Genomic DNA, 27913 nt, shown 5'->3' with positions numbered 1-27913 from the left:
TTTTCTAGGACAGTTTATTTTTCCAGGTCTATTTATATATTGTAAAAGCTGTGACTATATGCAGACCTGAATGCTCTGTTGTTGCAAGATATAAGGGCAGTATTAATATACAAATTAAAGAGGAAGAAGAATCAGATAACGAAGTGGGCATAATGGATGACTGACCTTGTAGGACTAAAACATGTTTCTTTTATTCTTTATGCTTATAAACTGTCCCATAACCAGAGATCTTGGAGAGTTTTTATTGCTAGCCGTTTCAAAAACGGGACTAGTTTGTTTCTACAGATGACTTTGACCTTGTTGGGACCACAACCCTAAGTATCTACATCAGCAAATGGTGTAACTTCTTAGCAGGTCCACTGTGTTGCAGCACTATTGCAACATAGTAGTTGTAGCTGAACAGAGTGTCCTGTGATTTCTTTAAGTCTACCACGTTTATGGTGGTGTGCATTTTCATAGCTAGGAACCAAATCTTATCCACAAAGCAGCCAAAGATTATACTCAACATTTTCTTAAGAAATATATGGCAGTATTTTAACATTTCCCATTTACTATGATGTGAAGAAAGTAGTTTTAACTGGCAAGTTGGATACACTGATGTTGTACTTTAGAATGGTGTTGTCTTGAACTTTACTACTTCACTTCACAGTAACAAACTACTCATAAGACATGCCACATGACAAATAGCGAGGCTGGCACTGCTTTTTAACACCATGCCCAACATAAGCTATATTTCTACTCAGTTGTTCCACATTCTGTAATAACAATCAACAGTTAATCAAATGAACACTTGTTTCAATGAATTGATTGCCGTAATAGCTAACTTAAGTGTTTTAAATGTTAACAACAGAGTAGTGGGACTAAGAAAAAGAAATTGCATGGTATTTTGATTCGTATTGCCAAATTGTTTTTAACATGCTTTTGTGGGCTGAGTTTCAGATCCTTATGTTAAAAGTTTCACTTCTGCTGAGTGAACTCTTCAAGCTATACAAGATCGTTCTGGTAGTTGGGACTTTCAGGAAGGAAAATGGTGGCATTTACATAATTAATATTTCAATCTGTATTTCATACACTGAAGGGCTCTAGTATAATGTAGAATGGAGCAGAACACTGAAAGCCGATTAAATAATAATCTTTTTAATATCACTGATTTACAGTTAAACTGTTGGTACATTTATACTCCAGGTTTAGAGAAAAATGCCAGTATTGTGAATACTGTGGACCCTTGCTATATCCTGGGGTTTGGTTCTAAGATCCCTGTGTATAACAAAATCCGTGTATGCTCAAGTCCCATTAAATATAATGACATAGCAAATAAAAAATGGAAAATCAAGGTTTGATATTTGAAATTTATACTTTTTTTGAACATTTTCAAACCGTGTATGCTTGAATCTGTGTATAAAAAATCCGTGTGTAAAAAGGGCCGACTGTAATTGGATTAAAAGAAGGGAGACAGAGCAAGAATTCCTAGTAGAGGAAGTTCTGTCTCCAGCTGAAAAGACCAGTCAAGGAAAACAGTTTGACTTACTAAAGACAACAACCCAATTAGATTGTGAATCTGAAAAAAGCATAGGAAGTCCCAAGGGGGGAGTAAGGGGTAAAGGGGGGAACAGACAATAACATAAGAAAAATAAATAGATCATGCTTGTACTGTACAGCCCAAGACTTAAATAGAAACTTTTCAAAGGAAAAAACAGTTGTTTAATTTCTTTAGAATTTTCACACACATTATCTGTACTGAGTAATTGCAAGAATATGTGTCTTGCAAAGTTAAGCCCAAACAATGTTGTGTTGTCATTGTGATATGTTGATAATAAATACTCTGCTGCTGTGAAACTATTCCTACTGATATTTTCTGTTTGAGGTTAAAAAAATACACAAACAGCCAGGGCTACTGCCAGGTTTATCTTCGCTGTGCATTGTCTCAGATCTTGGACGTGCAGGTTTCTTGTACAGTGGGCCCTTGTTATCCTCTGCGGTTTGGTTCCAGGGCACTCCCCCGCCCCCGTGGATACCAAATCCATGGATACTCAAGTCCCATTAATACAATGGCATAGTAAAAAGGTGTTCCTTATGTAAAATGGCAAAATCAAGGCTTGCTGTTTGGAATTGATACTTTTTAAAAGATGTTTTAGGGGTGCCAAAGTTCTGGGTCTGGCAGCTTTGTTGGTAGGGTGGGAAAGAGTCTTATCCCTCTCCCGGCCAACATCTCCATCACACCTAGAAAGGCTGCAGGGTGGCAGGAGTGGGTGCCGAAGTTCCAGGTCTGACAGGTGGGAGTCTCCTCCCTTTTCCACCCAGTCTTTAGCTCCTCATCCTCCAGCTCTTTGACTGCAGCAGTAGCCTGGTGGCTTAGCCAGACAGCATGGAGGCAGCTTGGCAGAAAGAATATTTCCACCTGCCTGCCTGCAGTGCTTGATGAAGCTGCCAGGCTACTCTTCAGTTGCAGTTGTAGCTTGGTGGCTCAGCCAGGCAGTGTGGAGGCAGTCAGTCAGGGACAAGAGTCTCCTGGCCTGCCTGCCTCTGTGCCACCCGGTGAAGCTGCCCAGCTACTCTTCAGTGGTGGCAGTAGCGTGGCAGCTTGACCTGGTAGCATGGAGGTAGGCAGTCAGGCAGGGGGACCCCCCCCGGGGGACCCCCCCCAACCTGGCTGCTTCAGCACTGCCTGGCCAAGCTGCCATGCTACTGAGCTGGAGGAGAAGGAAGAGGAGGAGGTCCTCCCTGAAGCATCCTTCCTTTTTCAGGGGCAGCCTTTGCTTCTGCTCCTCCCTTCCTTCCAAGTGTTCCCTCGGCTGGGGTCCTCTGCCACGTGTCCCCTGGGTTGCTTGCCTGCTTATCCTTGGGAAGCAGCACCCTTGGGAAGCATTTGGCAGGGACATCTCTGCTGCTTCCATCTACTGAAATTACCACATAGGATGACACCAATCCTAGTGACGCCACTGCATGATTTATCATTATTCATCAAGCATCCACAGTAACAATTCATTCTCTATAAAACAAGAGACCTTGCTCTTGTGCTTACAATTCAAGATATTAAGAGATACAGAAGAAGGGAAGTAAAATCAGAAAATAAGCAGCGAAAGGGAGAGGATCGGTTTGAGTCTCTTCACAAGAAAGTTTAACGGACTTTAAAAGACATTCAGCACAATATGACAGATAACTATTATGAGGTAAAAGAGTTCCAGCTGAACAAGCATGATAAAATAGAGGTCTACAGGTGGCACAGTTCCTATGACTGAATGCAAAATTATTTAACACATTGTAACAGAAACGCTATCCATTTCCAAAGTATTGTCTGTAATTCCAGTTGTATGCTATAGGAAGTTCTTGTGTGACCTCACATTAAGAATTAATTTACTAAAAGTTCAATTTCTCCAGGAAATTGTTTGAACGAAAAAGAATTTACAGAGGGAAGACATATTCCACCTCTTAAAATACAGATGACAGAAAAAGCAACACAAGTGTTTCTCAATGGGGTAAAGTTACAGCCATATTTGTGAAACCATCACTCTTTTATAAATATTATGAGTGATTGAACCGGGACATAAACATTATTCTGGCTTGGACTGCAGATTATTTTTCTCTGGCTCAAAGAAATACTTTTCAATAGCATTGACCAGTTCATCCAGTTCTTTCTTCAGTTTTTCAAAGTCACTAAAAATAAGACAAAAAACAAGATAATTATAATGAAAAAAATTATCACATGCATTTCAATCTGTAGTTTCTATAACACATAAATTGTCATTCGTGATAAGAAACAGAAGTATGTTTGAGCCTCTAATTCTCCCTTACACAATTGTTCTAGTGATTAATTCTAACTACTGTCTGAACTGAATTTCCACTTTCACACTGTCTTCAATATATTAGAAAGCAAGGAAGGCAAATATTGAGGAACATCATCTCTGCTTTCCTCTTTATTAAAATAACAGCAACAACAACACATAGAAAGCACATAAGAAACAACATTAAACATTAACCCCAAATTCACGAACATTTAAACACACTATCCATCTATACACACTTGTTACCTTACTCTAACTTAGAAAAAGAAAAGCTTTTTTTTAGTTCATTGTTCTAAACTTCTGATACTCAAATATTTTCTTGATCACAAACAGTATTACTTTAACAAAGTTTAGTGGTTAATATTATTTGGTATTTAATTTTTCCATCTTTTTTTACAAACTTCTACAATTGGAGACCATACTTTATCTATCATATTAAAATCTTTATTATTCAACCTCACTGTCAATTTATCTAATTCAAACATGTGCATTAACTTAAGTAACCTGTTATCTATAAAAGGAATTTTCCTTGTTTTCCAGTTTTATGCTACCAATAATCTGGCAGCAGTCACCATATATAAAATTAGTCTCCAATATTTTCTGTCCTCACTTTTCTTGATCTGCTTTCTGCTTTATCAGGGCTGCACATATTATAAATGATCACCTCTCTCATAGTGCCTGGGCTTTAAGGAAACCAGAGATCCAAGCATTCAAGAAAGTGATAGTCTGCAGCTATCTCTGTTTCTGTTGCTTCCATGTGGTATTACTCCTCCAGTACTATGTAATAATGCAGTGCTGTTGCCTTCAGAAACTTTTGTTTTCGCCATGTAAAGAGGTGTGTTACTATCAAGTTGACTTCAACTTATGGGGCTAGAGAAGATGGGTGGGAAAGAGCGGCCCGAATCTGCTCTGGCCAGAAGTGGATCCAAACACTGCCAAATACATGGTTTGCTCTCAATACCAACCTGTGCTTCCAGGAGCCAGATTATTCTGGCTCTTCTTTGCTCCGTTGAAAGGAGTGGAGTGCGGTCTAGCTTTGGAGGCATGCCTTGTCTAATCAGCATGCCTCCAAGGCAGCTGGAAGCTGCTTCATTTGGCCTGTCTGTTCTGGGCCATGGTGACCCTATGGATGAGAGACCTCTAAGATCCCTGGTTATCCACAGTCCTGCTCACCTCTTCCAAACTCAGGGCTGTGGCTTCCTTGACATAATCAATCCACCTGAAGTGTAGTCTTCCACTTTTCCTACCATTTTCCAATTTGCCAAGCATTATTGTCCAAAGTACAACAGCCTCAGTTTAGTTATACTCACAAGCAATACTAGTTCATAGAATAATATCCATCATCCTACTTTTGTAAGCTAATTTTCCTCCAAATGATTACTTCATACATTTTTCTTTTGTTATTTTTTTTAAAAAAAACTTCCTTTGAGAAACAGAACTTTTGTGAATGATACAGCAACAAGCCTGGTGAGATACCCTACACTCACAATTAAAACATACTTTACAGTATATAACTACTACTCAAAGTGGTTATCTGTTTACTAGTGCCAGTCTGTGAGCCATTAGCTTCTGGTCCATAGCAAGTTTTCAGGAAAGAAAGAAAAAAGAGTCAATACAAATATGGTGTCAGCCCTTGGCACATAGTGAAAAAACTCAAAAACAACTCTGCCAGCCCATCATATCAAATAGCTCAGGAAGCGCTGTACACAAGTCTAAATAGGACATTAATTTTCAAGTATTTATGTACTAACAAATGACGTAGAAGTTATTCCACTACTGTAACACAGTGGGGTAGGATCTGGTGGATAGGGCTTTAGGATTCAGGTTATATGACAAAATCCCTTAGATCAGAACTGAGCTACTCTACACATAATCAAACCATGAAAATTGCTTAATGAGTACTCTGTGACAGACTCTTTTCCCAAATTTTAATTAAGAATTGCTAGAAATAATAATTCCAAACTGTACCTGTTCCCAGGAGGTGCACAAAGCTCTGCATAATATTTGATTTTAGGTTCAGTCCCACTTGTTCGCATAGTTGCCACACATCCATTATTAAAGGTGAATGTTATCATCTGGCTGCTCTTACTTGTAGGGAGCACCTACACCAAAGAAATTTACTTCATCAGAATTTTTGCCACTGGACTGTATGAAACTGAGATGTGTGAAACAGAAGTGTTAGATCATAAAGTACAGTATCAGTTTTGAACAGGGATGTAAAATTTTGTTTATTTTGTTTTCATGTGGAAGGTGAAATGGTGGATGAGATTATGAGTTTTGTGGGGTTTTTTGATAATTTTTCATATATGAGGACTTTGTGAAAATTTCAATTTTCCTGAAAACTTAAATTTTGTAAAACTTCCCCAATATTTTTTTTCATAGAAAATAATCATTTTTGGTCAATAAGCTTGTATACAAATGGGTCCCCCCCCAGAAAATTCCAAAATAATGCAATATTTCAAAACACTTGACCCATTTTTAAAGAGCATTTCTCACATATGTTCTGACATGATTTTTCCCTGAGCAGGAAAAAAATCGCCAAGTATTATGTACTTCCCCAGTTATGAAAAGGAGGATTAGGTCAAATGGTTAAAACATAACATGATCCTGTCTCCTTTTTCTTGTGATAGGAAAACTGTACCACAGTGCACTCAGATGATGAATATGACATACTTTCTTCTAATGGCAAGTATATTTTACCCTAGTGCTTATCTGTGATTAAAATTTGCAGTCCCCAATGCACCGTGGTTGTCAACCATGTGTGGTGTTGACTGTACTACAAAATAAACCAGTGAGGTTCATATCCATGTGGGGATTTGAACTTGAATGTTTCAAGTCCAGGTCTTGCAGGCTAGCCATTATGCCACACTAGCAAATAAAACCATTAAAAGACAATCACATCTAGTATATGACTGTTTATAATGACTGTAAAGGTAAAAGGTATCGGTTTTCCCTTTGAGAAAATTGACTAGTCATATCTGACTGTAGGGAGCGGTCCTCATCTCTGTTACTAAGCCGAGGAAGCCAGCATTGTCAAAGGTGATTCCATGGTCATGTGACCATCAGGACTAAACGCCGAGGCATAGGGAACACTGTTACCTTGCTATCAAAGTGGTATCTATTTATCTACTTGCAGTTTCACATGTTTTGAACTGCTAGGTTGGCAGAAGCTGGGGCTATAACAGAAGTTCACTCCATCATGCAGTGCTTAGGTCCCGAACTACCAATCTGCCAGCCTTGCAATCATCAGAATCAGCATCTTAACTGCTGAGCCACCACATCCCATCATCTGTCTGTGCAGGATAAATTATAATATCCACTCCGATTTTCTGAGAATTATATATGAAGGGGGGAAAAATGACTAGCAGTATATCATTGTCTATACAGGCTCTTTCATTGTACCAGAGTGAAATGCGGGAATCCTGATCATTCTTATTGAAACTGAATCCATTGTGGCACCATAAATAAAACTATTAGTCTATAAAATACCTGTGTGTACATGCTTAGTGAGTACAGACTAACACAGTTGTCCCTAAAATCAATGGGGATGGAGTTTATTTCCAAACAAAGGTATTTAAGGGTATGGAAAAAGAATGAGTATGTGCTGTGCAAAGCTTTATAGAAACAAAACAGCAATATTTACAAACTATACTTACAGCTTTTTTATCAGACTGGTTACTGTCATAGCCAGTAGTTAGATCTCTCACTCCAGACACTGAGAATCTCCCACAGGTCTTTGGGTACGTGCTCTTTCCATCATAATTTCTAAGCTTCTCAAACAACTCCTTAATAATCTTCTGATCATAACAGATAAAATATGAAGCTTCGGTAACATGATAGCCATACCTATCAACGTGAAATAGTCATTTGTGAACGCCATATAGCTTATGTGTAGAAAGCATATTAAATGTATGATGACAGGAAACTCACTCATTGTAAATGTTCTTCAGTTGCTGAGACAAAGACACATTCTTCGTTGCCAGAAAACTAGACATTTCTGCAGCTATGACTGCAGCGCTTACACCATCTTTATCCAAGACTACAGGGCTGCACATATATCCTGAAAATGATGGTTACAGGAAAAAATAGTTTGTTAAAATTGCTCTAATTAGATATTCTTGACTTATGAAGTGCTTAGATTATACTTCCATTAAGACAGTTACAATTGCCACAAAAATGAAAACACACAGAGAGAAATCTATCATTTAAGCATTTCACCTATTTCCTTGATCAAACTAAGAGTGTATACAATGCGCCCACGTTATACGCAGGTGCATTATATGCAGCTTTCGCACTACAAAACAGGCAATGGTGTGTGTGCCCATGGCACGTGCGCTGCACCACATGCACAACCCGTTGTTTTAAATGGGGCTCAAGCATATGCGGTATTCACTTTACGCGGGGGTCCGCGCACTGTACAGTTCACTGTACTTTTATTTTATTAATTCCACTTAGGAGCCACCACTGTTCTAAGACTCTAAGCCAGTGGTCACAAAAGTATTTTGGGCTACCGCCCACTTCCCTCTTCAGCAACAACTATAACAACCCCCTTCCCATTCTTGAAAGCAGGTCTCTTTGTGCAGCAGCCAGCCAGCAGTGAGCAGCATCTATCTCAGCCATGTCCAACTCACCACCCACTCTTCCTCCACTTCAGCCTCTTATGTGTGAATCCAACTGTGACAGTGGCCCAGTGATTCTCCCTCTCACCCATGCCAGCCTTACAGCAAACAAAAAGTTGGCTGCTCAACTGCTGCTTGTAGGGTGACTGGGTGCAAAAGGAGCAGCAACCAAGCAGCCAGTCAAGCAGCAACTGAGTAGCCTTTGCTGCAAGGCTGGCATAGGTGAGAAGATTCTCAGTCACTGCTCCCTTTGTAGCTAGTCATCCTAGGAGCAGCAATAAGCAGCGACTGAAAAGCCTCTTGCCCATGCATACCTTGCAGCAAAGGCCAGTGCGGGTGAGATGCTTTATGGTAGCTGCTTGGTTGCTGCTCCCAAGGTGACTAGATGCAAAAGGAGAAGCTTCTTCATGGTGAGGAAGAACACTCAATCCTTCCTCTCTGGAGCAAAGAGCTTCAGCTGGCTTCCCATTTTTCTTCCTGCTGAGGAGGGACTTAGTCTAAGAAAGACAATTGTGAGAGAGGTGAAGGATTCTTTTGAAGAATCAACCCTGGCTACTCTTCCTCCTCCTTCCCCAGAGGCAATTGTTTAATTGTTTTTAAACTTTCTATATTCATTATAATGCTTGTATTGTTTTTAACCTGTAATATTTTAAACTTTTGTTAGCCTTCTTGATTCCTTATATTGGGAGAAAGATGGGATATAAATAATCTAAGGCAGGAAAGGAGAATGCAATACATAGAATTTCCAACATTAATACCTTATCAATTATGATCAGTAAAAATCTAACAACAGGTGTAAGTAAACAGATAAAGTTCTCTGTAACAAGATTACATTACTATGAAACAAGGAAAAATATATTACCAATAGCTTCTTCAAAGGCAAATAATACAGTTTTTCCTTGGTCTATGAGCTGCTTAGCTCTATTTCCCATCCACTTGAATCCTGTTAATGTTTCCTGTAGAGACCAAGGGTCAATGAGAGTGTGTACTAGACTCATGTACAAAACAAGAACAAAAAAAGTTACATGTTTTCTTCCTGCCTAACAATCAACTTACCTCAAAGTGAAAACCTTCCTTTAGAGCAATTGCTCTTAATATTTTTGAGGACACAGTGCTAGACAGCATGTATATGTCTTTGATAGCACCAGGATCCCGATTCTTATTTTTCCAGCAAGTGAAGATCCACCAGCCTAAAAGTGCTCCCAATTCATTGCCAGAAAACACTTTCCATTCACCACTGGGTGAGATAAAAAGAGACAATAGCTTTTAGATAACTGGAAAAAATAGCTTGACAGCTTTTGTATACAAGTAAATCAAGAACTGCAGGGAAGAAATCTACTGATTATGCAATGAGAAGAAAAGAAGGAGGATTAGGTGTGCAGATCCATTTATCTTCCATAGCGGTTGACTATGTAACCACTGAAAATAAAATGTATTAAGGTGTATTTTCTTTTACTATCCTCAAGTGCTCAGTAACATCACGAAGGCTGAGGCTAGTTTTAATTTTATTTATTTATTTTAACAAATATTGGACAGTTGACAATATATATATTTGGGTATTTACTTTGACAGAACAAGCAAGTCACAGGATCAGCGCAGGTTAACCCAACATGGGAAGAATGACTTTTAAAAAATCTGTGTACTGATGCTTCAGTGCACATAAATCAGCTACAGTGGACCCTCCTTATCCACAGACTTGCCATCCATGGATGTAAGCATGTGTGGATGGCAAGCCCTCACTGTCCCCAATGGCAGCACGGACACAGCCGTGCCACCATTGGGAACAAAAGTCTCTCACCCTGCCTCCTCCATCCCTCCTTCCTTCCTCTTCCTTCCCCCAAACCTTCTGCCCCAGCTTGGGTTTGAGGACGGAGTCTTGCCACCCAGTCAGCTGGGGCCAGGGCTGAGGCTTGAGTCTCAGAGCCCCTGTCTCCAGGCCCAGCACCCACGACAGAGCCTCTAGGCTCTGAGACCCAAGCCCCGGCCCTGGCCCCAGCTGCTTTGGAATCCACTGCGAAAAATGCATAAGGAGGCTGCATGCAGGCTAGCCCTGTTAACTGTCATATGCGGCAGTCATGTGCTTATTTAGTCCACATGTAAAGAGGTCTCCTTATGCAATGATGTATACATATAGCTCACCTACATGAGGTGGATCACAGTCCAGCCTCTCATCTTACTTGAAACAACTCTGTACATCTATGCAGACCATCCCTTTTTTCTCATCTATATATATGGATGATGGGGATGGGCACTTCAGAGTCAACAAGGCAGGACTAAACCACATGGCCCTGCAAATCTCATGCCCCTCATTCCATGAAAGATGGGATCAGATAATTAAGATATCCCATCTATGTGTGAAAGAACACCTTAGAGACTACAACCATCAAACCAACCGTACCTTTGTTGTTTCTCTGCAACAGCAAGCCTATCAGCATCAGGATCATTGGCTAAAATGATCCGAGCTCCTTCTTTTTCAGCTAAAGCAAAAGACAGAGTCTGGAAAAAAATGATAAAGAGAAGCCTCAACACAAATTATGTGGCAGGTTTTTGTTATTAAAAAAAAGAAAAAGAAAAATATGCACATTATACAAAAGGCCAATATGCTTTTTACAGAAACAAAGATTTGTATGAAGCCTGGAGACTATACAGGAGACAGAAATGATGTAACATTGATTCACACATTATTTTAATTGCACAGCTTGCAGAAACATGAATGTGTCAGCTTTCTGATTCCCTGTAAGTAACATGAATTACCCGTCAGAATACTATAAGTGTTACTGGGAATGTGAGAAAAGGAGAAAAAAAATGTTGCTTGATAGCATTTCAAAATATATAAGCATATGTACACTTAAAGAAAAAAATGGACAAAGTATTTAGAAGTATTTCTACAAAAGTGTGAGTTGTAGCAAAAGAAATGTAAAAAGAAGTTTGACTAAATAATGTTTACCAGTACGCCTTTACCCTCCTCTGGATTTGGGTATTTTACTGTTGGAAATTCTGGATCAGGCTCCTTCTGCTCAGGAACAGCAAATGGAGGGCTAAAGTCAAATGCCTTAAAGGCTGACTGCACAAACTCATGGCCTACACCGTGCACAGAGGTATGGACAAATTTCAGCTTTGTTTCCTTGTTTATGTTCCTGAAATTAAGTACATCAATGATATTAAGTTTACATAAGCTTGTCTACTGTTAAGAACAAATAAATGTATTGTATCATGTTATTTCAATATAGTTGGATTTTTAAAAACATACTGTATGCCTCAAACTTTCAGGCCACACTAGTGCAAGCAACATGTGTATGTTCTAGCAATGTTGTGCAATTATAACTCTAGATGTTCAAGCAGACAAAAAGTTACACAAAGGGCTACACAGTGAAAAAGGGCTACACAGAAGGTCTTGGACATATGTTGATCCCCTTTATGCTGGCACTACCAACAGTACCTCCACCAAGATTCTAGAGGATAAGGTGAGGAAAGACCACAGAGGAACAAGATAAAAGACACAATCCCAAACTTTTGGACTTTTCCTTCCCAAATGCATCTTCCTCAAAAGTGAAAAAGAAAAACTGGACTCACCACAGTTTTCATCCTCACAGGCAAAAATCTTACTGTTGCTATAATCTTTACACAGTTAAGCTTTTATGACATCTTTTTATATCAATAAATATATCACAGAAATTAGCTTACTTGCTGTTCACCGCTATGATCTTTGGAACAGCGGTATATAAATAAAACAAATTATTATTATTATTATTATTATTATTATTATTATTATTAGAAAGGTGTGACCTCCTTGGGATGACCACATTTGTGACTACTACTCATTCCTTACTGTTGGCTAATCCTCCTCTTAGTTGAGTAATATAATTAATGCAGCATTTTGTTCCATCCTCAAATCTCTCAATATCACACGTTCAAACCTTGCCTTTCTACCAGTGGTCAGAAGAGAATCCCATCTTTCTTTGGGGGAACCTGTTTTCAAGTCCACTTTTAGTTTTAAACCTTTTCTTATAAAAATGAATAATAAAGATTTCGCCAGCAGAGTTTTTCCTGCAAATTTACCTGTGAAAGCAATGTTTCTGTATGTCTTTCAAGTAGTCCTTGTTAATAGATGAATAAGGATCATGGAGAAGGGAACTTGTATCAACCAGGCTGTCATCCCAAGCTTGAGGCCATGGCTCTAGGTTTTCTTCAATAGCATGAGCAATTCCTTTATCATGAGGTGCAATTATCTGAGAACCATTTTCCCAATAAACCTATGAATATTCAAGATATAAGAAGAGATTTCTTTCAGTGCCATTACTGGAAATTGCACAATAAATTAATGCTATTATAATTTGTAGTTTGTTTAAACTGTAACTCTGATATCAAAATCAAATGATAAAAATACCAAAATGCAAATTAAATAAATTCCCTTCTGGCTATCTTGGCTGGTGCAATTAAGATTCAATCATTATATTCAGATGCATGTCAAAACGCCAGAAAAAATATAAGCAGGAGTATACCTTGTACCCGTTATCTTGTTTGGGGTTATGAGATGCAGTAATCATAATTCCAGCAGAAAGTTTCAGATGAGTCACTGTATAGGGCTATGGAAAATCAACACAAGAGTTAAGTTAAAATGGAGGATGACTGGATGGAAAAATTGCCTTGTTTCTTCCAAGTTTTTTTTTAAATAAAAATAAAATAGTACATTTGTACACCCCTCAGGATGTCCCACCAGAGTATAGGGTAAGATCCTTGCAGTTATTAGAGTCAGAAAGACCTTGCAGAAACCCATTCTTACATGTTAGCTTGTCCCCATTAAAAATAATGGAACTTCCACTGCAATTTCACCAAGTCTAAAAGATAATAGTTTTTGAAGAATTGTATGCCATTCTTCTTTTAGCTGTCTCCTGAAGCTCAATACTGAGTTGAGAAATGGTGGGGAAATGCCAGTGATATAGATCATGAAGTCTTTCCTGTTCTGATAATTCTGTTAACATCTTAATAAACAATCAATTAATTCAGTGTTGTCCTTACAACACATCTTTGAAAGAAGCAAAGATAAGAAAACATTTGTACAGGGTCATGCAGTCAGATTTTGTACTGAATTCTCACTGGTGTAAATAGAACATGTTACTTGCAGGTATAAGTGGTGAGATTTTGCGGCCCTCCAGATATTGCTGGACTGCAGTTTGCATCATCCTTCACCACTGGTCTGCTGGCTAGGGAACAGCAGAAAGGCCAGGTTCCCTTTCACAACAATGTATTACACTGCCTGCCTTTCATGTATTACAACAATATTCCAACCAAGAAAATGAATATCCTCAGTATCAGTAGCTCATAACTTTTAAATTGCCTTGCCAAAACTCTTAGCTGGTTATGAGGCCACAGAATTAGCATCCATAATGGCAGTCCAATAAAAGGCATTTGCTGTTTAGCACTTAAAGCTTTGCTTGCAATTCTTTTCTGCAGCAAAAAAACCCCAAAACATAATATTGAGAGGTCTTTATCTTAGCCCTATCATAGGCATCTGTGTCCAGACTGAAGTACTTATTCTGTGGTTCTGCATCATAATCCTAAAATAACTTCAGAACAATACAGAGTCAATCTACAACAGGTAGAAGCAGAGAGCAGAAAAATCTATCATATCCAAGAAAACTGTAGATGACTAGCTTAAATTAATCATATCTTAATATTTTTAATAGTAATTATGAGGTCATTATACCTTTAATGTGTGCAGATGAAACTCTACTGAGTTCTACTCACTTACATACCACTAAAACAATGCATAAATAATGTAACTAGGACAAAATACAAACTTACCACAAAAGGAGTTGGTGTTATACCAGAAAAAAGGTAAACAGGAACACCTTGGCTGATGAATGTAGTTGCAGCAAGTCTTGCAAATCTGTAGGCACGAGGGAAGAAAACCAAGATTCAGAATGGAAACCTTTCATAACTTTAGCAAGCATTATTACATTGGAACCAATTTAGTTGTCAATCAGGGCCACTTAACAGATATTCTTTTTAACATGATGATTAATCTCCACTTATACTGGAAACAATATATATTTTGTAATGTATGAAGGGTGATATAACCATCTTCTCCAGTGCAAGTTAAGTTACTTACCTTCACAATGTGGACAGTGAGAAAGTATATGCTCAGTGCAATCAGATATTAATAAATCATTAATCAATAATAAAATAAATCATTAATAAAAGTATGAATAAAATCAATTTATAAAGCAAGCCTTCCTCTAGCTACTATGTAGGCAGGACCTTAACAAAAATTAAGAAGAGTAATTAAAGAGAACCCCACATCAAAGCCAACTGACTTGTTACTGCAGGTAGGCTAATTATGGAAAATATCTGCTCATACATACAGTATGTTCTCGTGTGAAATTGCCAAGGAGGAACCCACAGAGAACTATGAAATATCTTTACTGCTACAAAAAAACCCAGAAGTTGTCAGCTGTGCTACTACCTCCACCAAATATTTGGAGAAAGTGCTGAAGCTCAAAAGTAGATCATATGTTTTGTACACTGAAGTTCCAAGGTTTGATCACTGGTATCTTCCAGAAGGCTTAGGTAAAATCCTGGAAAACTCCTGATAGTCTGTAATGAGCTAAATGACTCAGTGGCCAGATACTTTGAAAGAGTCCAGCAAACCTAATATGTGTAAATACAGTGGAGAAAATGTTTATGTTGGAAGAGCCCTCCTTCCAGTCCATCTGCCTTGGTCCAGGCCTCAGAGGGAGAGAAGATGCTGGACCTGATCCCCCCCTTCACCATTCCCTTCTCCTTTTGTGTCGTGTCTTTTTAGATTGTAAGCCTGAGGGGCAGGGAACCGTCTATTATACCCTCTGTTGTAAGCCGCCCGGATTCCCAGTGACTGGGCGGCATATAAATAAATCATATTATTATTATTATTATTATTATTATTATTATTATTATTATTATTATTATATTGGATCCAATTAGATTTTTTAAAAGAAATTCAAAATATTCTTTTAAAATATTAGGGAATCTGTATACTTTTAAAAAAAAAACAACAATTAAAAACCTACTGTAATCATGCCAAAAAACCTCAAGGTGGTTTACAACCAAATCAAATACAGTAAAAACAGAATAATGAAACAACAAATAAGCTCGAAGGATGGGGAGGACCAAAACACCATCTGAAATAAAGTTTACTTAATGTTAGAGATGGAAAGGTTTTTCAAAAATGGTTGCAAATGTGTTTCTCAAGTATTGGGAAACCCTGATGAGGAGAATCCCGGACTGACAAGAATTTTAATGTAATTTCATTAAAATCAGTGGAAGTTAAGTGTGGAGTTCATTCAACTCTTGAAATGAATTAGCAGTAATATGCTTTTAGTATGTTTAAATTGTTTTTACTGTTTTAAATTATTTTAAACAGTTTAAACTGATTTTATTATATACTCTCCTGAGATCCATGGAGATAGGGCGGGGGGGGGGGGGGAAAGATATATGTTTTAATATATAAAATTACTCCTGGAACCATGTTCCTTATTCATTAGCAAGTATGCATTAGACTGCAATCTTAATAGCATAGGGTCCTATATTTCTATCAATTAGCAATTGGCTCTGAAATGGTTTTATATCACTGGTATAAAATGCTGGCTGAAATTATTGTTTAACTTTTCACTGTTCCTCTTATTATGTTTTACCACGCTGTTTTATGCTGTAACATTGCAATGGATTTTTTTTTAAATGTGTTGTCATTTTTATTAAAAATGGTATTGTTTTCCACCCTGGACAAGGTCTAGGAAATGCAGGATATACATGTGTGGATGTATATGGAACAAACAACAGTAACAGAATGTATCAATTTTAGACATACTGTACTTTCCCTTAAGATTCAGGGGGAAAAGTTGCTCATCCAATCCAAGTGTGCTCCTTATTTGCTTTTTAAAAATGGCGAACAATGATGTAAAAAACTCACCACTGAAAAAATGACCAAGCATACCTATTGCTGCTACCTCCACTTGGCGGATGAGCCCGAGCATCATAGCCAATTACTACTCCTTTTTTCTTTAGGTCACTGAAGCTCTTTTCAAGGTACCTACAGAATCCCTAGAAACAAAACATATAATCAAGTTTTAGAAGTTTTGCAAATATGTCACATCATTTTGGAACACCTTACCTAGAAGAAAAATGGGGACAGGCAACAATGACATACAAAGCTAGGAAATTATGGTGCATTCCAATGAATATATAACAGGGCTTCTGAATAAGTATCTTACTTTTAAGAGCAAGGTGATAAGCTGGTTTAGGAATAGAGCATGAAATGACAATATCCCATAATTATTCTTTATATTATTTTATTTTATTGTAAAGTTTTATTAATGCTCTTATTTTCCTTAATAGAAGAAGGTTAGCCTTTGAAGCCGAAGGCTTTCATGGCCGGCATCCATAGTTTTTGTGGGGTTTTTTGGCTCTGGGGCCATGTTCTAGAAGAGTTTATTCCTGATGTTTCACCAGCATCTGTGGCTGGCATCTTCAGGGAATGCAGAGAAGGTTAGGCTGTTAGGTTAGCCTAAAAAGTGGTAAATAAATAGCAAGGGTAAATACAGATATTCATGCAGCATTATTTCCCCCCTTTTCTGCCTATTTAAAAAACAGAACATCCAAAGAGAACTATTGTGACTAGGTAAAGGAAGAGACTGTGTTTGATTAACAGAGATTACAGATCTTATATGTGGAAGTTCCTAGTGCAGTAACAGCCTTTTTCCTATTGCATCTGAGACTTGCAGTGTGGTATGCTGTCTGTAAAGCCTAGCCCCTAGGCATTTACAGGGCCATTATGTCACTCTACATATACATCAGTGCAATATTTATGACTGAGTCAAGTGTTTTCTTATGCACATGTCATGAAAAAGGTATCACAGAAATCTTGATTAGTTCTGCCCCTGCTTTATGGTAAACCCTATAAGCAAACAATTCATATTGGTATATATGGAATTTTGTTTGTTTGGGGTTGTTTTTTTTGGGGTATGATCCGTGACTGTGAATTTGAAAAGGACAGGATATTATTCTTAGGACTTTATCACATGAAGCATTAAATTGCAACTGTGGGAAGAAAACTGCATCTTTGGCTGGGACATATATGATATCTACCCTCTTCTGTTGTTATCCCAGTGGGAGATTGCTTGGAAAGCCGAAGGCTTTCATGGCCAGCATCCATAGTTTTTTGTTGGTGTTTCGGGCTATGTGGCCTTCTAGAACTCTTCTAGAACATGGCCACATAGCCCAAAAACCCCACAAAAAACTATGTTTGGAAAGCGTTTCTTTCCATCAATGCAAAAACTCTGTTAATGACCCCCTTTCCTGCTACTGCTGTGCTACCAGTTCCACTTTAAAGATGGTTTTGGATGGTCAGTGGGTGGGCCTTAGGTGCGGCTTAGTTGCCCTTTGTTTACCAGTGGTCAGGGGAAAAGGGGAAGGGGTGGACATTTAATTTGATTTACTACTTTCAATTGGTAAAGTAACTGAGAAACTTTTAAACTACTTTTTCCGCTATAGAAAAAAAAAAAAAACCTATTGGCAAATGACTACCCCCAACCCAACTGGGGCTAGTCAGAAAGACTGAGACGATTCTCTCTTTCTCATTCTTTCTCTGTCTTTCTCAGACACACACACATGTCTGGAAACATAAGCAGAAAAATGTCTTACAGTTAAAGCATCATTTATTTCATTATTTTGACTGTTCCTAATTGAGCAGACTTGACTTCCAGATACAAAGTTTTCTTCCTTTTACTTTACAAACTGAAGGATATATAACAAGCTAAAAATTACAGTTATTTTAAGGAACAGTTGTATTGTTCAAAGTGGAACCGCATGAGATGTTCTACAAAAAATGTCCAAGAATTAAAACTTGCCTCAGTAACACTGAGAGAACACTGACCAGCTGGCTGGAGAAAATATAAGTCCTTAATCTTCCTCCTGCTCAAATTTTAAGGGAATTTTACTCAGTTGTTTCAAAGTATTAAATCACACACTTCAGTGCAAGTCAGAAAAATACAGATGGCAGTAGCTCTTCTTGACAATGAACGAAAGGCATTCATGACAGTCATTGCTCAAAAAAGGGGAACATTTGAATTTTAAAGACAGATTCACTTAGATATGGTACCTGAGTGGTCTGAATAATAGTCAAATCATTCATCCGAGAGGTTCCTGGTCCCATGGCTGCTCGGAGCCCTGCAGTCCCAAACTCCATCCGTGAACCAAAACATTGTTGGAGCTCTTCTGTGTTTCCATCAGCAACCAGTTGCTTGACCATTTCTGAGGTTTTAGGATTCTGTAAAAGAGTTCACCTAAATTTTATTTTCTGTCTAGAATTTAAGATGCCTTTTAATGGAAAAACTTGGCATATGTAAATATGAAACGAGCAGTTATAGAGCAGAAAAAATTCTGAATGCTTACTGTCTCTCCACTGCCTGTGTGAAAATTTTGCTTGTACAAACACCTCTCTACCTTTACCTTTATGGCATTTTGTGCAAATTCCATTTTTGTGGGGAAAATCTTGTGTTTTGTGTATATACAATATACTTTGGGGCACATATACTGTGTTTTTCTTAAATACAATTTTTTGTGCAAATTATTTTTTAGCAAAAATTCTCAAAATAAATAAAATAAGAAATATGTAAAAAGACTTGAAATGTGTTGAGACACCCTTTCTTACTGAAGAGAAGAAAAATTGTAAATTGTAAACCCATACTTCTTAGCTACACTCTAAGTTCAAGCAAACCAAGCAAACAGCCCTGGTCAGTATTCTAAGTGAACCCTATGTTCAGGTTAGAACAAAGGCCAAAAGTTTTTAAATCTTTAATGTGTAACGGCCTCATGGCCAAAAAAAGGGGGGCAAAGCTCAGTGAAAAATTTCCTGAAATGGGGATGGGAGAGCCAGTGTGGTGTAGAGGTTTGAGTGTTGGACTATGACTCTGAAGACCAGGGTTTATTTCTCAACTTGGACATAAAACCCACTTGGGCATGCCACATACCCTCAGCCTCAGAGGAAACCTCCTCTGAACAAATCTTGCCAAGACAATCCTGCATTAGGTCATTGTAAGTCAGAAATGATTTGAAGGAACACAACAACAAAAGGGATGTATAGGCCTTGTGATTTTCTTTGACTACAACCCCCATCATCTCTGAGCATTGGCCATGCTAGGTAGTGCTGATCAGAGATCAAGAGCAACAACATTTGGCAGGATTTGACCTTTGAAAGCCACTGGAGTTCTGGAGTGCAACTGTTTCAAATGGCTGCCCACCCCACCTATACTGCACACAGTGTCTTGATTTCTAGTCTGCCTTTTAGCCATAATGGTTTTTCCAAGGTTACTTGCTGCTAAAATAAATCAAATCTTTATTGAACTGCAACTCAATCACTGCAACAAAGCAGCACAAATGTGACATCAGAACTCTGCAAACCACTGGAGAGAAGCCATTATTGTAGCTACTCCCACAAGTCAATCACTTCCAAAAATTGGGGCAAAGGCCATATGGGAAAGGACCCATGCCATGTCTTCCCATAGTGTTTTCATATCAACTTCTGGTATTACACACCCCATGTCTTCCTGCCTCAAGCCATGGCACATGGCAGGGAGGGAGAGGCCTATGGCACCCCTTTCTCCCTGCCCAGGATGGCTTTACTTGGGGGTAAAGCCATTCCAGGTAGGGAGGTGAGGGCGAGCCCTTTAGCCCTTCCCCTGAAGCCCCAACCTCTCACCAGGTGACACCCCAGCATGTGATGGTAGTGGTTCTCATTCATTTATATTCAGTCTTTTAGCTTACATTTTTTTAAACCAGTGCAGATTTAAAATCGTACAAAAATAAAAATAAAAATAAGAGCATTGTCTTCAGTAATTAAAAACATTTTCTTCCTAAAGCTGTAAAAGGAAAGTCAATAAGGACCAAAATCACAAGAAGGTAGTTTCTTGTTCTTTTTTAAAGAAAAGTCACCATATAACGAAAGAAATGTGATGATCCTACATGCCTTCAATAAGACAGCATACTCTTCTAATTCACCATCACGAGTGCCTCATAAAGTAATATTATGCGTATGCAAAGTTGCTTGAACATCCAACCATGCGGTTCCTATTAGCAGAATACTTTACGAATAAAGATCCACAGTATTCTGAATATGAATTCGTAATGGCTAAAGTTCAGAGTAAGTGGTGGTTTGTCATGGGATGTGTCATCTTCCAATTCTATGATTCTATGATTCTATCTCAAAATGGTGCAGGTGGCTTTCTGTTATTAAATCCATGAGCCACTGATGTGCCCCACTCAGTATCCTTGTTGGGTATATAGAGAAGAAAAGGATGCGGGAACCACTAACATTTGTTTAAAATAGAATGCCCCAAGAGCTTCACATGCATTACCTAATCATTAAAAAAATTAAGAGGAAGGCAGATAAGTCAACACTATTCATATGCTGCAGACTGGATGGAGAAGTTCAGGCTGATAGTGACCTCTGCAAAGTACTTACCAAGCTTGTGCCTGAAAGCCAGTATGGTATTCACCAAGACCAGAATATCTTAACAGTACTCTCTTATAAAATGTTTTTGTCCTCTTTGAGGAGCACAGAAAAAGCATTTCATTTGTGAGATGAAACATGCCAATGCAGAGTCAAACATAAGTTTCTAAAAAGGATTTTGCTAGTGTCCTCCCGCCCCCTTGTTGGTTGTGGCATACAGATTTTGCAGTACACACACACACACACTTGCTGCCATCACATTAGTTTGGCTTTGAAATAAGATTTGGACCAAGGACTCCCAGTTGCCACTTTTAACTACTAAAAGAAGCAGATGGTTCAGTGAACTGAGGACAGAATAGTCAGAGAGAATGATATTCATTAAATACACAGTTTGTTCCATAATCCCACTCTCTCAGGCACTGGCTTATTCTCTATTATGTTATCCTTGTTATCTATTATATTTTAGCCATCATTTTGATTGAAGTCTAGATCAGGCTAGTCTTGGAAAAGTTTACTAAATCTTGAAACAGTGCAACTAGTATTTGCTGAGATGTTCCAGGCCGGTACTGTGATCATCCAAGGACAGAAATCCATATGTATGTAACAGTTTGGAAACCTGGGTCCCTATTTTGTAATAGTAAAAGCAGTACTACACTGCTTATCAGAGCAGTGATCTTAGCTGAAATTTACTTTACGTTTTGTAACAATCTTCTGATGTGAAATCAAGGTTGCAATCCTCACTCTGTAATGTAGAAAGAAGTGCATGTAAGTGGCACACATATTTAGAATGGGATTGCTACAGAAATATTTAGTTCCAGAATTAATTGCATAATGATTTTCTGGCAGTTTGTACTCAGATCTCAATTACACAGTGGACTAATGATAATTTATTAAAGACTCAATAAAATTTTAAGGGCACTAGAGCAGAATAATCAAACCAGGTGAGTTTCAATTAATTGGAGGGAACAGCAGACAGAGTACAAATATTTTATATCAATGTATACAAATGAAATTATCTTATATAAAACAAAACAAAAACAAGTGGAGTAAAAGAACATACCATATATACTCATCTATATGTCAAAAAATTTAAGCCCAAAAATGGGCTCCAAAATAGGTAGATATATATATGGGTCAATAAGGTAATACTTCTCCATGAGCCTTGGGAAAGCTTTGGAGAAGGGAGGGAGGAGAGAGAGGAGGAAAATTGGAGGTTCCTGTCCCCCTTTTTGCAAGGAGGGAAATTGGAGGTTTGTGTCCATATTTTGCAGGCTCAGAACTGGACCTTTGGGCGAGAGGTCCAGAGAGGGAGAAGAGGGAGCAAGTACTGCCCCCCCCTCCGTTTAGATCCTCTACATGCCCCTAGTCGACCCCACTCCACGGTCATATCAAAATCCATTTTGCCCCAAAACCTGCCGCGGTCGACTTATACACCAGTATATACAGTAGGGAAAAAGCCATTGAAGTTAAAGACACTCTTGAAATATAAATGGTGTTGAATAATCTTGAGATGCCAGAGTTTGAATAAAAAGCATCCAAACCTAATATAATGGTCACTAATATCATTAATTACATGTCTGTAAAGGTAAAGGTAGTCCCTTGACATGAATGTCTAGTCATAACCAACTCTAGGGGGTAGTACTCGTCTCTATTACTACGCCAAAGAGCCAGCATTATCCTAGGACTACTCCAAATGCTGTTACCTTCTCACCGAAGTGTTACCTATTTATCTACTTGCATTTGTGTGCTTTTGAACTGCTAGGCTGACAGAAGCTGAGACTAGTGACAGGAGCTCACCCCATCATGCAGCATTCAGGCCTTGAACTGCCAACCTTCCGGTCATCAGAATTGGTGGCGTCTTAAACCACCGCATGTCTGTAGAATACACTAAATAATATACAGTAGTCTGTACTGAAACCCATCCATTGCATAATAGAGGGCTGAAACAAACTGCCCTAAAGGGGCGGCTTGATGCTGCCCCTTTGACTGCCAGATTGGGGCTGTGGCAACCACACATCATGGCCCCAATCTGGCTTTTTTCCAGTGCAAAAAGAAGTTGCAAAATGAAGTTCCTTTTTGCACTAGGAAAAAGGCACCCTTTCCACCGCTGTGGTGGCTTTTCGGTGCTCCTGCAGCGTGTGGTGTCTAAATGCAGTGCTGCTAGAGTGCCAAAAAGCTGCTGCCTTGTCTATTTGAACCCATACTACTAAGTTACATCTGCAGTCCTCCGTCCCACACTCTTATAAGTAAGTCATCCTCAGTTATTATACTTGTCCCCATTAAGTAATCTCCATTATAACAAAAGGTCCAAATAAGTATTGAGGGGTAAGAGCCAGAGCATGGTGTAGTGGTTTGAGCACTGAACTAGGACTACAGGAGACCAGGATTCGAAACAACACCCTGACATGGAAACTTAGTGGGTGCTTTGGGCAAGTCACAATCTCTCAGCATCAGAAGAAGGTAATGGCAAACCTCCTCTGAACACACTGTATCAAGAAAATCCTGAGGTAGGTTCACCTTAGGATGGCCATAATTCAGAATGTCTTGAAGCTTCACAACAACAACAACAACAACAACCACGGCTTCCAGGACAGGTACTTTAGTAAACAACGCTTCTATTTTCATTTGTGCATAAACCAGTACTTCTGACATACATAAGGGACACCTGGGTGCCAGCAGAGAAGAATAAATACCAAAACTGAATGAGTGGATTAAACAGTAATGCTCCTATCAGAGTACACTAGCATGAGGAAGAGACACTGGAGATAGAGAGAGAAATGGGATGTGCTGAAATAATTGTACTAATTGCAACAGGCAGGTCATTCCAGTAATTATCCACCCACTCTGTGTAATGTGTTTTTCCCCTTGCCTCTCTGTGTGACTTTCATTTAAACATTCAGTGAAAGATCTGGGATTGATTCCATACAAAATTTGCTGCCTTTAGGACCTGTTGAAATCACCATGAATTTGCATGAGCCATAATTAATTTAAGACCTAAGTTCAACTGCAAACCTCACTGGAATAGATCCACTGAATGATGACAAATCAACACTTATGTAAATCCCACTGATTCAATAGGTTTACTCTGGTTGGGATTTGCAATTTATTTCAAGCCTGGAGTCCTATTGCATGCTGCTGGAACAAGAGATTTTTATTTTTATTTACTGGACCCAAGTTAGGTCCAAAATACACTGAAGAAATAATCCAGTTTGAGTCTGCTTTAACTGCCCTGGCTCAATGCTGGGGAATCCTGGGAACTGTAGTTTTGTGAGACATTTAGTCTTCTCTGTCAGAGAGCTCTGGTGCCACAATAAACTACAATTCCCAGGATTCCCTAGCACTGAGACAGGGCAGTTAAAGCGATCCCAAACTGAATTATTTCTGCAGTGCATTTTGGACCTAACTTAAGATAGGTCCACTAAATAAAACCCCAAATGTCTCTCAGTCTAGTGAGGGGCAGCTTTTTTGGATAGTGGCCAGTTGGCCTACAAATAACAGAGTTGACACACTTCTGTACACTCTTGCATGCTACCAGTGCTAACAGGTTTGCCTCTAGTGAGCCATGAAAAGTGGCGGAAAAACAAAAAGAAGCCTTGACCTCACTCTTCTGTGCCAAAGCCAGGCCACGAAGAACCACAGGCTGATCTGCTCTTGCTCTGGAGGGTTACCGACTCCAGAACTTGTGGCGCTCCATCACTGAGGGAATGGTCTATCTCCCTATGTAGGTACTCTCTCCACTCCAGAATGTCCAGCATACATCCTGTTTTATGTTTTAAATAACACTGTGTGCCACCCACCTAAAAGAAGTGTGAGGAAGATGTGATAGAAAAATAAATATGTCTCAGAAAAAACTGAAATACAGTAAAAATATTAGATTAAAAGATAGTAGTAGAAAAGGGTGGGACACACGGAAATGCTGCCTTTAGGTTCTGCATCCCAACTATGGCTGAAGGTCTATATCTGCTACTCAGGGAGTGACCCTCCCAGGCTTAATGGGTCTAAGTTAGTGGTTCTCAAGCTTTCTGCCCTTGTGACCCCCTTTACATCTACAAGGGGACAGCACAACCCCACCTCCGTTCAATGTAGCAAAATGAATAAAAATATTTTGTTTGCTTAATCTGCATACTGTCATTCACACATTCATGTATATCCAAATATACATGAACCTGTGTTGTGCATGTTGTGTGCCTTCAAATCATTTCTGATTTATGGTAACCCTAAGGTGAACCTATCATGGTGTTTTCTTGGCAAGGTTTGTTCAGAGATTTACCATTGCCTTCCCCTAAGGATGAGAGAGTGTGACTTGCCCAAGGTCACCCAGTGGGTTTCATGACAGAGCTGGGAATCAAACTGTGGTCTCCAGAGTCGTAGTCCAATGCTCAAACCACTAACCCATAGCTAGCTCATAATATTAATGCAGCAAACTCTTCTCTGAAAAACTGGGGCAATTACGGGATTGGTAAGGGAAGAAGGTGGCGGCTTGGCATTGGTCCTGAGGCCATGATCCAGCAAGCTTCCCTGCTCCCAGGCAGAGGCGGCTGTGCCAAGTGCCCTCCTCGCCTTTCTCTTCCCTTCCAGGAGAGACAAGGTTTGGAGAGCAGAGCAGGAGGAGGAATCTGGGACTCCAAGTCTCAAATATCCCATTGAGCAACTCTTGTGCCTTCTGGGGTTCTTGACCCACAGTTTGAGAACCACTGGCCTAACTTGTTCAGCAATCTCAAGTAAACATGCACACAACAGTGTTTTATGGCTCCCATGCCAGTAGAATGGTGACTTTGGACCAAGTTTTAGGCTCAACTTTAAAGGAGCTATTTAAGGTGCTGAAATTTACTCCCATGTAGTTTGAGCATGTTGGATAGTACCTTTAAAGTTTGTACTAAAAGCCAGAAAAGATTCACAACCCCACCAGTGTGGAAGCCACCAGCCACTAGGATGTGCACAGATGAACAGAGAGCGACTCAAGATAATGCATCTAAGACCATAATTTACGAAAGCTCATGCTGCCAACTTCTTTCTCTCAGTTAGTCTCAAAGGTGCTACATAATGATTCTGCAGACTAACGTGTCTATATCTTTGAATTCAAGATAAGAATATTGGGGAAGTATGTCCAAGATTGCAGGAAAAGGTGCAGAATCTGAACTCCATGGGGCTTACCTTTGAATTGACTTTTAAACTGTACACTTTATAAGACCAACCAGAGTAGCGTAGTGGTTTGAGCACTAGACTATGACTCTGGAGAGCAGGGTTCGAATCACCACTCAGCCATAAAAGCCCACTAGGTGACCTTGGGTAAGTCACACTCTCTCAGCCTCAGAGGATGGCAATGGCAAACTCCCTCTGAAAAAGCTTGCCAAGAAAACCCCATGATAGGGTCTCCTTAGGTGGGAAATGACTTGAAGGCAAACAACACACACCCTTTACAGACCTGCTTGCAAAGATCTGTGAGTCAAATCCTGCTTCTGGCATGGCCTCCCTAGATGGCCCTAGCTGCAGAGGCAAAACAGGATCAGGTTTTCCATGCACCTCTGACAACTGTGAAAGAAAAAGGGATTACAGTATTATTATTTTTTTTAACCGGCTGGAGCTTACGTGGCAAACTCCACTAACTAACAAATGACCAAATAAACAAGGAACTATTCAAAGCTTGCCTTCTTTCGCATCTGGTCATCACCCTCCCTGGGAAATCACATTACAGGATGAGACTGATAATGACACACACACACACACTGGATAAGTGTGTGCCTATAGTGCTCTTTTGTCACTACGTGTCTTCAAGTTGTTTCCCACTTATGAAGGCCACAAATCACACCCTCTCAGCCTCAAGAGAAGGCAAAGGCAAACCTCCTGGGAAGACATCTTGCCAAGAAAATGACGCGATAGCTTTGTTGTAGTTGTGTGCCTTCCAACTCATCTCCTACTTAGGGTGACCCTCATGCAAACCTATCATGGGGTTTTCTTGGCAAGAACTGGTTTGCCTTAAGGGTTGTCATAGGTCAGAAACAACTTGAAGGCACACAACTACTACAAGAGTGTTCTTGGCAAGATTTCGTCCCAAGAGGTTTGCCCTTGCCAGTCCCTGAGGCTGAGAGAGTGTGACTTGCACAGGAGTGTGAGGCTTTGCCCCTGCCTTCCTCTGAGGTTGAGAAAGTGTGACTTGTGCAGGAGTGAGTGGGAGCTTGCCCTTGTCCTCCTCTGAGGCTGAGAAAATATGACTTGCCCAAGAGTGGAGAGGAGATATGCTCCTGCCCTCCTCTGAGGCTGAGAGAGTGTGACTTGCCCAAGCGGTGAAGGGGTTTGCCCTTGCCCTCGAGACTGAGCGTGTGACTTGCCCAGGGGGCTTGCCCTTGCCATCCTCTGAGGCTGAGAGAGTGTGGCATACCCAGAATGGGTCTGGGGTTTGCCCTTGCCCTGCTCTCAGCCTCAGAGAGAGTGTGCCTTGCCCAAGAGGGGTTTGCACTTGTCCTCCTTTGAGGCTAAGAAAGTCTGACTTGCCCAAGAGGGAGTGGAGATATGCTCCTGTCCTCCTCTGAGGCTGAGAGAGTGTGACTTGCCCAAGGGGGGGTGGAGGTTTGCCCTTGGCTTGCCCTCTTCTGAAGCTGAGAGAGTATGGCATACCCATGATGAATCAGGGGTCTGTCCTTGCCCTGCTCTGAGGCTGAGAGACTGTGACTTGCCCAGGGGCTGGGATTCGAACCCTAGCCTCCAGAGCCACAACAACAGAGTCCAACACTCAAAAGCAAGAGCGAGCTGCCTTCAATGGCCCCCCAAAGCTCCCCATTGCCTTTGAGCTCATTTCCTCGCCCGGCTCCAAGTTGCTGCTTAATGGGCGAGGAAAGGCGCTCCAAGGCCAAGGGAAGGCTTCCCGGGGAGCGAAAGCAGAGCAGCCTCTCTCCTCACCTTGTCCCAGAGCAGCCATTGGGCCGCCGCCGCCCGGGCCTCCTCCGCTGACGCAGCCATGCCTCCTTCCCTAGTCAGAGCAGAGTGTGCTCCAATGGGGCCTTGGCTGCCTTTTGTTCTGAGGAGGGAGG

General features: G+C 39.9%; 1 protein-coding gene across 4 annotated transcripts; it reads right to left on the bottom strand.

Moving 5' to 3' along the window:
- Positions 1 to 1116: 1116 nt before the first annotated feature.
- On the bottom strand, positions 1117 to 27913 carry PGM2 (phosphoglucomutase 2). Of its 4 annotated transcripts, XM_042470238.1 has the most exons (16): positions 27783 to 27857; positions 26311 to 26417; positions 21576 to 21627; positions 18537 to 18704; positions 16374 to 16480; positions 14207 to 14291; positions 12904 to 12987; positions 12461 to 12654; positions 11349 to 11538; positions 10800 to 10897; positions 9458 to 9638; positions 9264 to 9357; positions 7713 to 7842; positions 7439 to 7628; positions 5751 to 5884; positions 1117 to 3654 (listed from the first exon to the last, which is right to left on the bottom strand). In XM_042470238.1, the coding sequence occupies exons 1-16, from the start codon at positions 27840 to 27842 to the stop codon at positions 3552 to 3554; spliced, it is 1977 nt and encodes a 658-aa protein (XP_042326172.1). In that variant the 5' UTR covers positions 27843 to 27857; the 3' UTR covers positions 1117 to 3551. The 4 variants fall into 4 exon arrangements, with proteins under 4 accessions (XP_042326172.1, XP_042326173.1, XP_042326174.1 ...); XM_042470239.1 differs by lacking the exon at positions 21576 to 21627 and having other exon boundaries at positions 26409 to 26417; XM_042470240.1 differs by lacking the exons at positions 21576 to 21627; positions 26311 to 26417 and having other exon boundaries at positions 27783 to 27913.

This window comes from Sceloporus undulatus, chromosome 5 (assembly GCF_019175285.1).
Source record: "Sceloporus undulatus isolate JIND9_A2432 ecotype Alabama chromosome 5, SceUnd_v1.1, whole genome shotgun sequence".
NCBI classification, from domain to species: Eukaryota; Metazoa; Chordata; class Lepidosauria; order Squamata; family Phrynosomatidae; genus Sceloporus; species Sceloporus undulatus.
This window is presented reverse-complemented; position numbering and strand designations above follow the sequence as displayed.

Coding starts and splice junctions, on each gene's coding strand:
- PGM2 (XM_042470238.1), bottom strand. CDS start 27,842: ATGGCTGCGTCAGCGGAGGAGGCCCGGGCGGCGGCGGCCCAATGGCTG. Junction 14,292..16,373: donor AGTGGAGGTAGCAGCAATAG/GTATGCTTGGTC, acceptor TCGTGCCTACAG/ATTTGCAAGACTTGCTGCAA. Junction 11,539..12,460: donor CAGAAACATTGCTTTCACAG/GTAAATTTGCAG, acceptor ACTTAATTTCAG/GAACATAAACAAGGAAACAA.